Source organism: Etheostoma spectabile, chromosome 11 (genome assembly GCF_008692095.1).
Source record: "Etheostoma spectabile isolate EspeVRDwgs_2016 chromosome 11, UIUC_Espe_1.0, whole genome shotgun sequence".
Lineage (NCBI taxonomy): Eukaryota > Metazoa > Chordata > Actinopteri > Perciformes > Percidae > Etheostoma > Etheostoma spectabile.
The window spans coordinates 4862103-4878687 of NC_045743.1; the positions used below are offsets into that span (position 1 = coordinate 4862103).

Consider the following 16585-nt stretch of genomic DNA (forward strand, 5'->3'; position numbering starts at 1 on the left):
AAACAAAAAACATGTTCTAATTTAACTCTAGATATAGTATCTAGTGACACCGATTTTTTTACAGGTTACTGACTTTGATATTTCTGCTTCCACAATTTCACATGAATTTAGTCTGTGGCGCTCACAGGATTGAAAAAAAACATGTGTCCAACCAGTATCATGGTGATCAATTCTGCAGTAGGAAGTAGTTTGTTGACTGTTGCGTTCTTTGGATTATCCAGAGTAATGGGTACACTAAATCCTGGAAAGATACAGTACATTGGTGTGTAAATGTAATTTTTCAAAGCTGCAAGCACCAAAAACAAAATCGCACCACAAACAAAATCGCATTCACCATTGTATCGGAGTACAGGAAGAAATCTCAGAGAAAATTGGCAAATAAAACTGCATTGCTGGATACAATAAGTGTGAAAATTATATTTTTCTTTTTGGTAATTTTGGTGAACTGGCACTTTAAACTTACCATTCACTAGCTCTTATCCAGCTTGAGAAAGCTTGATTAGAGAGTGACGTGTATGTAATAATCGCCTCTTTTTACTTAGAATATGAACCGTGTTTCACAAACTATTACATTTAGCAAGGGTTTTTAGTAGTTAGTAGCTATTGGTCATACGGTATGTTAAATCTAATCCTGTTTAGCAACATAAATAAAGACTCAAAATGATGAAAACAGCAATGTTTTAAAGAATTTGTATATTTCTTTTGCATGCTGCTATATTATCAGGCAACAGGGGCAAGTGTGCCTGAACCTGTGCGTGTGTGTATGGCATCTGTGCTATGTTTGAGCATATATACTCTAGAAACACATACCGGAGAGAAGTAGTACATGGTAAATAGAATACACTCGTTCCTGAATTTACACTCGTTCCTGAATTACATCTGAATATCAGACAGGAAAAGCTCAGTCCCAACCTCTCCCTCCCCTGGTTATCCCTCCCCTATATTCCACTCCACACCCCTCTACTCCCTGCTGAGAGTCCGCCACACTGATGGTCAAAGAAGGGAAGTGGTCACATTCAAGATAAATTAACAAGAATTACCAAACACTTACTGCATGACAACTACATAAATAGAGGAGGCACATAAAAGGGAAAGTGGCAAAGGCAACAGGGAGATGCTTAAAACATCTTAAAACAATCTAAAAAATAAATAAATAAACCAAATAAGTTAACAAAAAAAATTAACAAATATAAAATAAAAAATAAATAGATAAATAAATAAAAAAAATCTAGTTTCTTTTAATCGATTGAAGGTAAAAGAGGTATGCTGTACGTTACATTACAGTACAGCGTGGCAGTGCTGTACGTTCTTTAGTTCTGGTGAGAGATGCAGCTCTTCCGCGGCACTGAACCCATCCTGTAACTGTGGGTGGTCCAGATGGAGTCATAGTCAGAGTCCTCCGAAAGGTCAGAGGACAATTCTGGCCGTGACACGCTGCTACGGCGGCCCGGGGAGTCCATACAAGACCGGTCCACATCAGCCAGCACGTGGTTGTGCATCAGGTCAGTGCCCTGCCAGGCTGGTTGGGGCGGGGCCAAGTTTGAAGATGATGTCGCAAATGTAGAGGGGGGGGAAACGGTGGGCGAAACAGAGGAGGGACGGGGCAGAAAGAGAAGGCAGTATATGCAGCACACAACAAATGGTAAATCATAAAAGAAAAACAATGAGAGATGCGGGATGAGAGAAAGTAATAGTACAGTATGGAGAAAACAAAAAACCCGGGGTAAAACGGTGAAGAGTGAAAGACAGACAGACAGAAGGAGAGCATACTGTTAGAAAGATCAGTTCAGAACACCAGTTGAAGAAAAGCACTGAGAATCAGAATAAAGGTGTAGCAGTAACAAAGACGGTAAGTTCCAGTATGAACCTATCTTCTTTTGTGTATGCACAAAAGTACGATTTGGTGTTTTCTTACTGGAGTTAAGCGTCTGCCTGGTTTTGGCACTGGTGCAGTAAGCCTCAATAACTTTCAGGATCTGGGCATCTTCTTCCAGAGCAGCTGTACCTGCGAAAGAGAAGGGGAAATAATTAACTTTCAAGCGTAAGTCCATCAGATCCCTGATCACTGTTTCCCTCCTACCATGCACACAAATTACAGTACCTGCAAACAGTACCCTTATTTGCTTTCTTGCCGCGAGTGAGATGAGAAGATCAATACCAATCTCATAGCTGTCAGACCATTAGCTTAGCTCACAGACTGGAAGTGATGAGGTACAAATACTCACTTAGTGTACTCAAGTAGATTTTTTAGATATGTTTACTATTTATTTTTTTGCCGACTTTTTACTTTTAGTCCTTCCTCCTTACAAATATCGGTACTTTCTACTCCTTACATTTTACAAAATTGGCTCGTTACTTTAGTTTCAAATAATTTCAGTGGAGTTAACGTTATTATTTTTTGCGTTATCAATAGAGAATTCAATCTAATTGGATGGGATTTAGTGGTTAATTTGGACCGGAGCTATAAGCCTGCTTGTTTGTGACCTGATGTGCCTGCTTGCAGTTAGTTGCCTACTGGAAATATGTCACATAACATTTGATGAAAGTGATGCTTTTAAAAACATGATATTTCTGACAATAAATTAAAGATTTTTTAAATGTCATGTCTTTTTTGTCTCGGCAGAGATGAGATGAGAAACAATCGGAACACGGCAACAACCCATGCAGCACTGCAGACAATCCACCACTGTGGGTCAACTAATAATAATAATAATAATACATTTTATTTAAAGACGCCTTTCATGGCACTCAAGGACGCCGAACTACATACCTATGTGTCTACGTCGGCACGATTAACAGATAAAATGGGTGGAAGCCGGGTGCTCGGAAGCTCCAACGGCCGCTACGAGTTCATGCCGCTGACCAAGCCATTGAACGTGTAAAGTAAAATGTGTAAGTGACATGTTCGAGGAAAAAACCTAAATACCCAACAGACTAAAGAAGACATACATGAGCTTGGGTTCAAGTAAAGTGGTGAACTTTGTGTGAGTCAATCGACTCACAGTTGTGTAGACATCCCAGAATCAATCCACATATTAACTCACGCTTCCTCCTGCCTTTGGTGTTCCTGCGTATTTACTAACCAGCTATCGGGTTGCCGGTGAAAGCACGCCTGTAGTGTTCTCTGTCCTGCGGTTGTCTCCGTCATGCTGCCTGGCCCTGTATCCATACCTCCGTGCCCTGAACAGGTGTTCCACCGAAAGCCCATCAGGAACTGTGACCACTTAGGGTGCTGTTGGACGTCATCTGTCTGTGCGTGGTAGACAATGCAGGGCGAAGAAGGGTGTCCAAGCAAACGGCATAAACATTAATACATTTCATTCACAGGTGTAAGCTGTATGATTTTGTTATTTTTTTTCCTAATGAGAAGGAGTAAACCGCTGGTGATCTGAAAGTAAATACAAATATAATAAGGTACATTTTCTCCGAAATGATAAATAAAGGAGTCAAACTTCTAAATACTTTTTGGGGTGGTTATTTCATCCCTTGTCATTACACTGGACACATATTTTTTATTTTGAGTCATCATCGAGCCACTACTTAAATGTGCGACCCCACTGTAACTGCTTCATAAAGTAGTGAGCAGTTACAGTGGGGTCACACGTTCGACTACTTGTCAGATATGGTGACCTCTAAAGTACTGGCTCTGTGATGCCTCAAAATAAAAAAACATGTGTCTACATTAATGACAAGGGATGAAATAACCACCCCAAAAATGTTTAGAATTTTGACTACTTTATTTATCATTTCAGAGAAAATGTACCTTTTATATTTTCATTTACTTTCAGATTTAACAAATGTCACTATGCCTGAGGTAGTTAATATAGTCACCAGCGGTTTACTCCTTCTCATTAGGAAAAAATAACAAAATCATACAGGTTACACCCATGAATGTAATGTACTAATGTTTACGCCCTGCGTTGTCTACCACGCAAGGGCAGGCAACATGCAACACCGCCCTCTGCAGTCACAGTTCCTGATGGGTCACAGCTTTCGGTGGAACACCGGGGACAGCTTCTGTTTTCGGAGAAGGGGGCTTCGCGTTCTCCATTACCTTGTTAAAGTAAGGTAGGTTAGCCTCGTTGAGCACACTTCTCAAATATACTTTCAAATTCGTGGGATTTTTCCCTGCGTGGAGAGTAGGCCTAAAAGAGAGATCAAAACACAGATAGGCCTACGTCTTCACAGAAGAAATGGGTCATGTAACGCAAAATGAAACCATACCAATATAAACAACATTGCTTCATTTGTGGCGAGGCAGCTGATGCGGGGACATTAGCACCGGTCCGACATATAGGAACAATGTTAGTCACACACTAGAGCCCTGCAAGCTAACAGACACTAACTAGCACTGGTCACTGCTGTTGTCTGAAAAACAACACGGACGGGACAAAATGTTGCGTTTACTAGTAAACTGGTAAACCTTGTGACCGACGTATGACCGACTGCTATCTGTTGTGGAATTTTCCTCATATTACTTTGTCCTCTGTGACTGTCTACATCTAGAAACTAAGCTGCTTGGTGCAGGGAACAACTCTGACTGGCACATGATCAGACAGTGGTTTACAGGTATATGGGCTTTGCAAAGAAACCCGGAGCGTTCTATGAAATGACACATTTTAAATATCGCTCGATCACGCAAATTTGACCGTGGGAAGCCAAAATCGTGATCATTATTAAAATTTGATTAATTGTGCAGCCCTACAAATATGGTCTTTATGGAAGAGTCATCAGAAGAAAATCTCTTCTATGTCCTTACCACAAAAATCAGCGTTTTAAGTTTGCACATGAACATATATACAAGCCTGATTTATTGTGTAAACACGTTCTGTGGACCGAGGTTAAAATAGAACTTTTTGGCCAGAATGAGCAAAGGTACTGTTAAGCATGGGGGTGGATCAATCATGCTTTGGGGTTATATTGTAGCCAGTGGCATGGGGAACATTTCACGAGTAGAAGGAAAAATGGATTCAATAAAATTTCCGCAAATTTTGGACGCTAACTTGATGCCATCTGTGAAAAAGCTGAAGTTGAAGAGAGGATGGCTTCTACAAATGGATAAGGATCCTAAACACACCTCAAAATCCACGGTGGATTACATCAAGAGGCGTAAACTGAAGGTTTTACCATGGCCTTCACAATTTCCTGACCTCAACATAATTGAAAATCTATGGATAGACCTTAAAAGAGCAGTGCGTGACAGACAGCTGAGAAATCTCAAAGAACTGGAAGACTTTTGGAAGGAAGAATGGGCGAAGATACCTCAAACAAGAATTGAAAGACTCTTTGTAGAAAAGGCCCCAAAGTTATGTTAGTGTTACTATTATTTAGTACAGTTGACCATATTGTGCGTTATGGTTCACGTTTATTCAGTGCTTGTAACAGGGTAGCCAAAGTGCATGCTGGTTAATATTTTATAGGTGATGTCACACAGTTAATAAGCAGTATGATAGAGTTAGTTGGTCAGTTGGATAGTAGTTGTGAGAGGCACCTTACTTCAGACTGTGCGTAAATGAGAAGAGTAAGTGCATCTGCTACTTCACTCGTGATATTGTAATTCTTTGTTAAACCAGCTATTTTTTGCTATTTAATGTGGATGATAGTTAGGAGTTTAAGGGGTTGCTACGCGACCGTTGTGCTAATTATAGCCACGTTTTTACATGCTAGTTTTGAGCTTCGGCTTACCTGACGTGGGGCCAAAATACGTAACGTTGTGTTTAAACATATTTCTGCTTTTACTACCTGTTCTTAGGATTGTTAAATACTTTGTGGTTATGTAGAATACAAAGTAAGTAGTGTTAAATATTATCTGTGCCGCTGTTGAGGCTCCTCTGTCAAGGCTTTGCTAGCTCGAACCGAACATAGCATCCGGTCCGGAGTATTCACAATAAAAGCATCCAGCCGTTTAGTTAGTTGGAGGCTTTAAATTGTATCATAGATGACAGGAAGTGCTGTCTACGTTATCAGTAACTTAATGAAAGGTAGGGAATCCCATATGAGAAGTGTTTGAATCCTTCTTCTCTGCTTACATTATTAGAGTTAGAGATATGTAGTCACATTCGGACTATTGTTTATTTTATGTATGGTAATGTATATTAGTGCTTAAGGAGGAACAAGTGTATGCATATGTTTCCTTTATTCCTTTGTATTTTGTTTCCCTCTTTATAGAAACCATACTCAGAATTACCCTCACAATTCAAGAAAGAGGAATAAAATACAGAATAAGAACTAACACTCAGCTCTTCATTTCATACTCTGGAATAAGTGGCCTCAAGTGGTGTTCTGGCCGACACACCTGAGTGAACCTGGTGATAAACCCAGAACTAGCACCTAGACTGAGCGTCTACCCATTATCTTCACTTCACTCGTGGCTGGCTACAAGAAGCGTTAACAAGCTGTGATACTTGCCAAAGGGGGCAGTACAAGGTATTAACTCTGCAGGGTGCCCAAACTTTTGCAGATGCCATTTTTTTGTTTTCTGTTATTTTGAAAGTGTAAAGGATGGAAATAAAATCTAAGGTATCTATAATTTGATGCCTTTTGGAGATTTTCCAATCTTTTCTTGGCTTCTTTATGCACATTAGTACAAATCTTTACCTGTGGTGCCAAAACTTTTGAGCCCCACTGTACAACTATTCTCAGAAGGTGTAACACTGCTACTTGGGCGAAGTGATTGTTACTCCAACTCTGAGCAAACTCCAGGCAAACTCTCTGCTCCTCACCAAGGCCTCTCAGGTGCTGCGAGCAAATTACTCCGCCCAAGAAGCAATGCTTCACCTTCTGAGAATAGTTCCCAGTATGTACAGTATATTGACATAATATTGTATATTGAGTGTTATTGATTCTCTCATCTAACCCTCAGTAAGAGAGCAAATGATTGAATAATCCACAAACTCTGGACATAAATATGAAAGATTAAAACTTACTTTTTCTCAAGGCAAACTCCTCTTCAGACTGTTTCCTCTCAGGCTTGCGCTTGGGAAGGAGTTTCTTTACACTCTTAGGACTTTTACTAAGATCCTAAAAAGAAAGTGAGACAATGTATGACAATTAGAAAATCTACATAACAAAAACATATCAAGAAGTCTTAACTACATAAACAACACAGCCCCTCACCTCCTTGTAGCAGAGGGCTGCAGACGGTCGTAAAGGGGGTGCAGGTCGCAGACAGCTTAGACTCCAGGGTTTGGGGGTGTTTGGTGGTTCCAGCGGGCCCCACATCATGGTGCTGTGAGACATTCCATGGGAGGAGGGGTGAGGCAGGGTGTGGTAGGTGGGAGCCAGCGTCATGCCCCTTCCCTCAGCATGCCGGGATGGGGTGAGAGGGTGAGATGGGAGCTGAGGAGCAAAACAAATGGCTGTATGTAATTAGATTTATCACTAAACAGTCTTGCTCCTCCACTTAACTGCTCTTAAATGCTTATTTAACACCCAGTAGATGCACCAACAAATTAGTTGTTTAGTATGTACTCATCAGAAAGAAACTCTGGGTCACAGTGGCAGGATACCAGGCAGGAGTGCATCTCTAATTCAGAAACAATGTAGTTGTACACGGAACAAGTTATTAAAAACATTGCAAATATTCATCGGTCCTTTTGGGAACTGCAGCCCTCAGTAGCACAGCTGTCATCAACCCCAGCCACATCCTGCAGCACCTCCTGGGGGAAATCCAAACCAATCCCAGGCCAGATGGGATGTGTGCATCTCTGGTGCATTTGAAGATGCCCAAAATACCGCTACAGGGAAGCCTCCTCCCGCATGTGACTCCCTGTTTTTAATGAGCCTAAATCATAGAAGAACATTACATTCCACCTTAACTGAAGTCCCGCAGATAGATTTATAGATTTTAAATTATTTTTCAGACAGTTACCTTTTTCCACAATGCAGCCACAAACATGCATGTGGCCAATTGTGAATAAAATTATCATTATTGTTGATGGTTTTTTCAAGGGATAAGGCTGAATGTGGACAATTACGTATTTGTATCTAATTGATTAAATGCAAAACAAATCTGTGAAAAATTACAAATTATAAATTTGCAATGTTCACACCACATTAGGGCATAAATAAAAAGAAAAAAATCCTCTGTACGTGGGTATGTAATGATTAGCTCCTTACCGTGTGGCAGGGAACAGTGAGTGGTTTGTGGCTGGGTCCTGTGGCTGAAGTGTGTTTGATCTGTCTGGTCAGGTGTTCCACCCAGTCCTTCAGGTCATGCTGGTTGGTGCAAACCACCTGGAGACGGTCAAACATTGTGCCTACAGAGATGGAGACAATGAATTTAAAGGCCTCATGTGTAAATTATGTGTAAATTTTAGACACTAGTTCGTCTCGTGTAGCCTTACCATTGAGCTCAAAAGCGTTTTTATGGGCTTCACAGTCTTCTAGTTTGGTCACTGTCATGCCGGCCAGGGGCAATTTTCCCTGAAGATGGAAATCATCACATCAAGATGCAACTGAGAAATTATCTTTCAATCACTATATCAAGTACAGAACTCTAAGGTTAAACACTAGAGTGGAAACTAAAATCAAGACTGATCTGAGAAAATGTAAATTACTGACTTGGAATATGAAGCCACTCATCCTGGGGCTGGCAGACAACACAAGGAGGACATGAGGGAAGAGCATGAGGTAACGCTCACTCTTCTCCTATCAAATAAGAATGAGAGAGAAAGCGAGAGGGAATGCAAGTAAATTATAAGGTGTAATCCAGTTTGTAAATCAATACTCCAGTATGTAAACATTTGACGAGATAAAACCATTTCAAACTATCTCAGAGAAAAGTCACATTAGCCCGAATTATCTGTCATTCATTATCTGCATTATCTTCCCCAAAGTGCACCTTTAATGTGTCAGTTTTTAACATTACCACAACAAACCATAGGCTGTCAGTGCATTATGCATTTTACTACAAACATTAGGATATTATAACACTTTTCTTTTTCTCTTTGTTTTCTTTGCATCATAGCTAGTAGGAACAGCACAGACAGAGCACAGCAAGTTCAAGGTAATCTACAAAGTTGTAAAATTATTTTTTAGCTTTTCTGACAAATCAAATTTCCCATGATTTATATGTACCTAGCATAGGAAGGTAGCAAACTTTCAATGGCCGGGTATCGCTCCACAGGCCAGAGGAGGGCTGCAGCTGATCAAAACGACTGCAATGCTTTAAGCTATGTATCATAAACAAACCATCAAAAAGGCAGAAGCAGCAACGAAAAAGTTCACACACTCTATGGTTGATGTGAAATTGATAAGTTTTAAAATGTATTTCTGAAAGGTTGTCCTCAGTTTTAACCTCATTCTTATTGTGAATCTTTGACATGAACCAGTCCATTTTAAACAATGCAAGCACTAACTGAAAAAGCTCTAATGTCAAGCAAATGACATTAGAGAATTTAATTTAGTATAAAACTTTGTGTTTAGGTGAGGTACTCTTAAATCATAGTGGAGAAAAATGTCTGGAAAGATGTCACTTTTGGTTAATCTTTTAAAGAGAGGTGCCTTCCCATTCATAATGAGAAATAATTAAAAATGTGTTCCTATCATCATTTATTAGGCAAAACCTTTTGTCCAGAGCTACTTACAATTCTTGCATTCAAATTTGGTAGTGTTTTTTTTTATTGCAATTAAGGTTTCAGTCCACTTAAGATGCCACAATTAAAAGATCCATTTGGTCTTCTCAGCCGCAGAGGAATGGGAGTTAACGTATGACAAATATATATTGTCCTGTTTGATGAAACATCAATTTAATGCAACTTCAACAAAATGAAATACTTATATCGTTACCCAAGTAGTAAGTAACCCAAATGTGCTGCAGCCCTAAAAAACTGTAACCCCTAACTAGAAATTAAGGACTCTGGTGTGGGTGTGTGTGTGTGTGTGTGTGGTGTGTGTGTGTGGGGTGTGGTGGGTGTGTGGGTGTGTGTGTGTCTTTTAAACCTCCAAACGGGCACTGCAAAATTTAGCCCAATGGCAAAAAAAAAATCCGAAATTTTATACATTTGATATTACATTCACAGCTGAAATCAGCAGTGAGGGTAATGGTTTGGGCAATGAGGTGCAGGCGGGGAGGTCGATGGTGCTGGTACCTCTAAACCAGGACTCTGGACTAAGACCTGGCTCATGTAGAGCACCGAGCCCAGGGTCTTAATGTTATCCCCCTCCCATAGCCGGATGGACTCGGTGAGAATCTGCAGCTCCAGCTCCTTACGCTTCCGCACCTCCTGGCACTGAGCCTGACCCAATTGGAGAAAGAAAAATTGCTTATGGACTATTAATTAATGTATTTCATAATAAGTCTGGTTACGTGCTACATTTGATAGGGCAGGAAGTGAGATCTTCTTACAGAAAGATTTTTGAAACAAGCCATGCACTTCTGAATGTCTGGCCGATCAGGATGACTCTCCTAGGGAAAAAAAGAAGAAGAAATGTGTGTTGTTAAACACACATAACACAAGTGCTCTCGACAGATCATTAGATACACACCTCCATGTGTCTCTCCAGCTCTTTGAGTAAGTTAGGGTATTTGTCAAGTCTCATAAAGGGTTTGCTGAGGCCTGTGGTCAGGGTGAGAATCCCAGGACTGACTGCACCCCTCCCCTCCATAAACTCTCCCAACACTTCACTGCAAGAGGATAGAAAGAGAGAGAGAGACAGGGAGACAAAACAAATGATTCATTTAGCTTATCATGTGACCTTGATGACCTACACTGACTTTTCAGTCAACATCACAAACAGGAACTTCCCAAGGTTTGCAACCAACACACTGTTCATCATCGTGGAGGTGGGATTATTTGCAAGACTTTTTTTATTTTTATTAGGTATTAGGGGTGTGACGAGACGCTTACTCCACGAGACGAGACACATCACGAGATTGGGTAAAGAGAACGAGACGAGACGAGATTTAAAAAAAAAATTAAAGAAATCCTGATGAAATAATGAAGGAAAATAGTTTTTTTATTTAACTGAAAAATCACAAAATGCAAAACATTTGGTGCTGTACACTGTTATTTAAAAAAAAAATAAACAGTATAAATAAAATAAATGTGTAAATAACAGAAATAACCCCTTTAATGCAAACAGTAAGTGTATCAATAACCAAGTACTGCTCTCTTAAAACTACAAGTGCAAACAGAAACAATTTTTTTAAATTTTTTTTAAGTTTTCGTTCGCGGGTGCAGTAGTTATTAGAGAGCTGGGTGGTGCTGTAAGTGTTTTTGCATAGTGCTCGTGTTAGCCGCGGTACGGCATTTTTTTCTACAATGTTACTATTGTGTTCGTCTTGTCTGTCACTCTTTCGCCGTTATCATTTCCGCAGGAAAACCAAAATTTGCCAACAAAGATTTAAAAAGGGGGAGGGGGATCTTCAATAGTAATGTCACGCTCATCCACGCTGACATCACAGCGCCTCACGAGACAACTTTCACCTCGACGAGAAATCTCGTCACGTTTTAATTCGCGAGATCTCGTAAAACGAGATCTGTCACACCCTTTTTAGGTATACTAGCTTCAACTAGGTGTACCTAATAATACAACCTAATACTGCAAATGGCAACTAAGTTTATAACAAAATACAAAAACAACTGCAGTTAAGTTGAAACAGCCTTTCTCACACAGCTTGGCAAAGCAGTATTTTTTGCAGTGTATTGTGATTCACAATAGTTTAAAAATTCCAAAACACAATCAGAATGATAGATGCAAAAAGAAAAAACATACATTGCCAAGGCTGGCAGTTCAAATTATCAACAGTTTAACAATAAACTGAGAATTTCTTGACTTACGAAATTATTTATTAAACTGATAAATATTATATGTGTAACTTGGAAACAAATCTTTCTTTCATTCTGTCTCCTTCAGTTGTATTCACTTGTGTTTATAATACCAAAAAAAACTGACTGCAGGGTTTGATAACTGCCACATCCATCAAACAGTAAATAGCTACAACTGTATAACACAGGAAAACTCCACAAACTCCAACAATACAACCAGCCTTTTTTCTAATACAAGCTGTCATAAACAGATGTTTCCCTGTGTATGAAACATGAAAGACCTATTCTTCTTCCTGCTGCATAAACAGCTTTAAAATAAAACTAAATGTAGTTGATGTATAAACGTACCTGTGCTGGGTGAGCAAATTAACTGCAGAGGGGTGGTTGGAGCAGTAACCAACATAAAGAGCCTTCATCTGTGGCATGAGGTTGAGGAAGAAGCCTCCCACCCTTTGCTGGCTCTCCGGAAGCCTGAAGACAAAAAAAGATCACACACTGATAAGATGCTTCTATGCAAACTTTCACACACGGACAATAAAATAGAACAGAAGTATATGGAGTGTACATGTGTGCCACAGTCCAAAAGTACCACAAAATACGACAAATTCCCTAGTCTATTGTTTAATCCAACATTCCTGTATTACAGTCGGCCAGACACTAGATGTCCCTCTGCTTGTTATGAAAGAGTGAAGAGGAGGAGGATGCTGCTGCAGCGGGGCAGTGTGTGGGGGGAGGGACTAACTTAGTGCACTCTTCGAGAGATTGGACAAGCATCTGCTGGAAGGTGCTGATCTCCTCAAGGTTTCCCAGAATCAGAGCCACGTCTGAGCTGCTCAGTCTGCAAGAAAAAGACAGGATGGGTAAAGCAAAATGGTAACAACATATTCAGTGAAGTGCAAAAGAAAGTCAAGTACTCAACCCAGATTTGTTGTTAGGTAGGTGTACAAAATCTGATTGAGCCAGTTTCCTGTTATGCAACGATCATGCTCAAATAAGGTTGTAGTTTTATATGTAAATGAGTCATACTTGTCAATGCTCTGAAGAGGTCGCAGGTAGTTCGTCAGGAGGCTTTGAAGGTCCTTGGAATATTCTGTCTCTGTTTCTAAAATGTTCTGCAACACCTACAATAGAAACAGAAAAAAAAAGCTCTGTTTTTTGATACATTCATTTTATGACAGTTTCATTGTAGTTAGTCCCGCAAATTCGCAAAAAAAAACGTTATAACACGTAAATGTTATAACGTAAATGTTTATTTTATCCAGTTCAAACACCTAAAGAGTGTGCTGTATATGCACAAGATCTGCTTCAGAGTTTTTAAATGTTGTGTATGTATTGTGTGTGTAGTGAAAAATATGGAGGGATTCACAACACAGGTTCAGAAAGTGAGCCACATAACAGATCAGTGTTTTCACATTACCTTCATTTATTCAGTCATGCAAGCACAGACTGTGTATCTGATAAGAATATAGCATGAAGTCATGGTTCCCCTTCTTATGAACAGAGGGACATTGATCAACTACTGTATATAATGAATTGTAACGAAGCATATTGCATCATCTCTTTTCTATCAGGAGGCTTGCTGACAATGTCAGTCCCACTTGAAGAGGTACCTACTGCCAGCTGAGAGAACCACATAAACAGACCAAAATAACTGTCCAAATAGAAGTAATCATCCCAGTTTTGAAAGCAGTGTCTACATGCATTTGTTTGTATGTATGTATGTATGTATGTATGTATGTATGTACGTACTGTATGTATGGGAGAGAGAGAGAGCAAGAGAAAGAAAAAAAAAAAAATGAAAACAATCACTTGGCTAATTATGCAAATGTGATGAAAAAGCACAGGCAAACCACACCTGCCCTCAGCTGCAATACAGACATTTAGAGGTGAGAAAGTATGTCAATGGTTAAAGAGAGCTGTTGTTTAGAAGATAAGCTATATTTAATCCTGGTACTCCAGGAAATTACTTTTAGGTAAGCGAATTTACAAATGCTTAATGGAAAAAAGCATAGATACAGGCACAGATTTAAAAAAAAACAAGCATCACTGAAAGATCAGAGACAGAATCCTTACATTTCCACAGGAGAGACAGAGAAGGGGGAAAGCAAGTCCTTACCAAGTTATAATACGTCTTGCTGATCGCAGAGGTGTCAAAGCCTTTAGGTGGGCTCTTAAGAGTGCCGGACTTGGGGGACACTTGTTTGTCTGCAGCCAAAGACAAAAGAAATGAATGAGGTCCCATTCAGACCAAAAAAAGTGTCACTGAAACGGCCCATTTGTGTGATGTCCTGTTGTGTTCTTTAACCCCTCAATGTGGCACAAGTAGACTTTATATTTCACAGTTACTTTTTTTCTGTTAGATCGTTTATAGATCTTGATGTTTCCGACCACACTTGAAGGCAGCTTCATTTCACAGGGAAAGAAAGGAGATAAGCAAGTCAAATTGGTTGTGCTTTGCTGTTTGGCAAACATTCAGCCAACAAACTCCTGGGGCAGTTCGGTGCTTTTTTTTGTGGCAGCGATAGGGGCCCTGATGTTTATTGTTAACTGTACAAGACTCTAACATCGCCTCTAAACACACTGACAAGACTGATCGCCGGTTACATGATTGGTAATGACAATGGCAAAAGTTTTGTGAGTGATGTGAAACATCTCTTTAGAAAACTACTCAATCTTTCAAGCTGCTGTGTGATTATTCAGACACATGCAATAGATGAGGACCTATTTAAATGGTGTTGGAACAAATATAAAGATAATGCTGTAAAGTACTATACTGCTGTGTTAATGTAGAAATGTCTTGTAGAGGTAGATGAGTTACCTACCAGAGCCTTTGATCTCGCGAACATAGTTGCTAGGAAACCACCCAGTTCTGCCATTAAGCATCCCCTCCCACCAGCCGCCATCCTCTTGACGAGTCACACCGATGATATCACCCTTATCAAAGGTGAGCTCATCCTCGTTGTTCTGCTGGAAGTTGAAACGCGCCCTCACCAGCAGCTGCTGTCCGCTGTTTTCTGACATGTCCTGATGAACGACAGAAGGATGTCACAAAGGAAAGAGAGAGAGAGAGAGAGAGAGAGAGAGGCAAAACAAAAAGTTTCTATGGAAGAGATTGTCAAGTTAAGTGTGATTTATGGTTTTTGCGGAGGCTCCACGGGGGTGACTACTGTCAACATTGAACTAATGGAGAACTAACTTAAGTGCAAAGGAATGTAACTGAATTGCCTTTTTGCTGAAAGGTGCTGTAGAAATAAAAGTTGCCTTCCCTAACATCCTCAGCCTGTCAGACATTCATCAAGGTATAGAAACCACTGTTGTGCCTGCTTTTCTCAGAGGAAGTGTAAAGTCAACAGCACCGCAACCACTTTTGCCTCTGCGTGAAGTTCTGAAAAACTGTAACCACACTTGAAACTACTCTCGGCATTGCTGTGACTCACTGTGACTTCAACATAACTGCAGATCCGATGTAGTTTGCTCGTTTTTATTTTTATTTTGGGGGAACATGTTGGTTTAAGACAGCTCTTATTCTGTGAATTCTGTTGAATGCAATTGTCTCTTGACTCTTAGCTGATGTTCAATCTCATTTTTTTCATTCATTATTAATCATTTGGCATAGTGCTGCAACAGAAAACACCTGTGTGGGTGTGCAAGACCTTTAACAATCTATGTATCATTATATAATTATGTCTCATAACCACGGACAACAAAATACAAACTGTGAACTCAAATATTTACTCATTGCTCTCTGACACAGTGACACGGTTCATTACACACTTTACAAAGGTAGTATCCACTGCATACCTGTTGCTTTGTAACGCATTATATTGGACAGGATGTTATTGTGTGAATCTTTTCAGTGGACCAGATCTACTGCGTTCTTAGTCTTACATTGTCAGACCCACATCCACAGTGCTGCAGATGTGGGTTAAAAACATGTGTTTACCTATGTTATTAGACCTGAGTGTAGGACTGCATGTTTTGGGGAAAAATATTAACCATGATTTTTTAGCTCAGAATTCTAGATATCACAAATCTCTGCTTCGATTTTTTTTCTTCACGAAGTGTAATGTTTATTGCACACATGAACCATGACAAAACAAAACAAAGTGGCAGTACCAAACAGATTTTTTGGCACCTATAGCACATTGCGCATCACCACAAGCCTGTAAACACAGAGCCTTCAATGAATCAAGAAAATAAAGTACATACTGGCCATTTAAGTACAGTAGGCTACCAAAAATAGGAACATATAACACATTGAACTAAATATGGCCCTGATACAGGCTCCATCTGAACTCCTTGAACATGTCTTTACATAATTAAAACATCTAAATGTCAATGTCAAATGCTTTCAATAAAGATAACGATTTATCCTGCAGGCCTACCTTAGTGTACATAAACTGGCTGTTGGATCGTGATCTAATAGAACATGTACACAACAAAGCATACAGTTCTTTTCCTATATTGGGCACCCAGTCTTTATGTCACAAACCAGTGGATAAACAATGCTTTTTGAAATTCTAATTTCCAGTCAAACACTTAACATTATCTCTATTATAACCTTTCTCTTATCTTCATACCCCAATTTTCACGCTCAATTTGCCCCTTTTCACAAAAAAACAACATCAGCCAATCAATAGTCTCACATTGCCAGACCTTCCTCCACAGCACCACGGAGGAGGGTCTGGCTAGTCCACAAGAAATCCAGGATGGGAGAAAAACTTGCTCTTGTTTATTGGCATTTCTTTAAAGCAATCCCAATTGTCTTCGCCACAGTGCCGCTGCTAAATAGCCTGGTGGAACATGTGTACGTG

General features: G+C 39.8%; 1 protein-coding gene across 3 annotated transcripts in view; it reads right to left on the minus strand.

Annotated features, from left to right (window-relative positions):
* The window catches only part of arhgef7a (Rho guanine nucleotide exchange factor (GEF) 7a), a 32233-nt gene that overhangs the window by 5764 nt on the left and 9884 nt on the right, over positions 1 to 16585 (minus strand). For 2 of the 3 annotated variants that reach the window (XM_032529161.1, XM_032529162.1), the window contains 14 exons: positions 14594 to 14795; positions 13888 to 13976; positions 12798 to 12892; positions 12514 to 12609; positions 12120 to 12242; positions 10489 to 10627; positions 10349 to 10408; positions 10092 to 10238; positions 8563 to 8649; positions 8346 to 8424; positions 8119 to 8258; positions 7117 to 7338; positions 6927 to 7020; positions 1916 to 2005 (listed from right to left, as the gene is read on the minus strand). In XM_032529161.1, the coding sequence (XP_032385052.1) occupies positions 1916 to 2005; positions 6927 to 7020; positions 7117 to 7338; positions 8119 to 8258; positions 8346 to 8424; positions 8563 to 8649; positions 10092 to 10238; positions 10349 to 10408; positions 10489 to 10627; positions 12120 to 12242; positions 12514 to 12609; positions 12798 to 12892; positions 13888 to 13976; positions 14594 to 14795 (1663 nt within the window). Of the gene's footprint in view, positions 1 to 1346; positions 1520 to 1915; positions 2006 to 6926; positions 7021 to 7116; positions 7339 to 8118; positions 8259 to 8345; positions 8425 to 8562; positions 8650 to 10091; positions 10239 to 10348; positions 10409 to 10488; positions 10628 to 12119; positions 12243 to 12513; positions 12610 to 12797; positions 12893 to 13887; positions 13977 to 14593; positions 14796 to 16585 lie in introns of all 3 variants that reach the window. The other variant, XM_032529163.1, reaches the window with a different exon arrangement.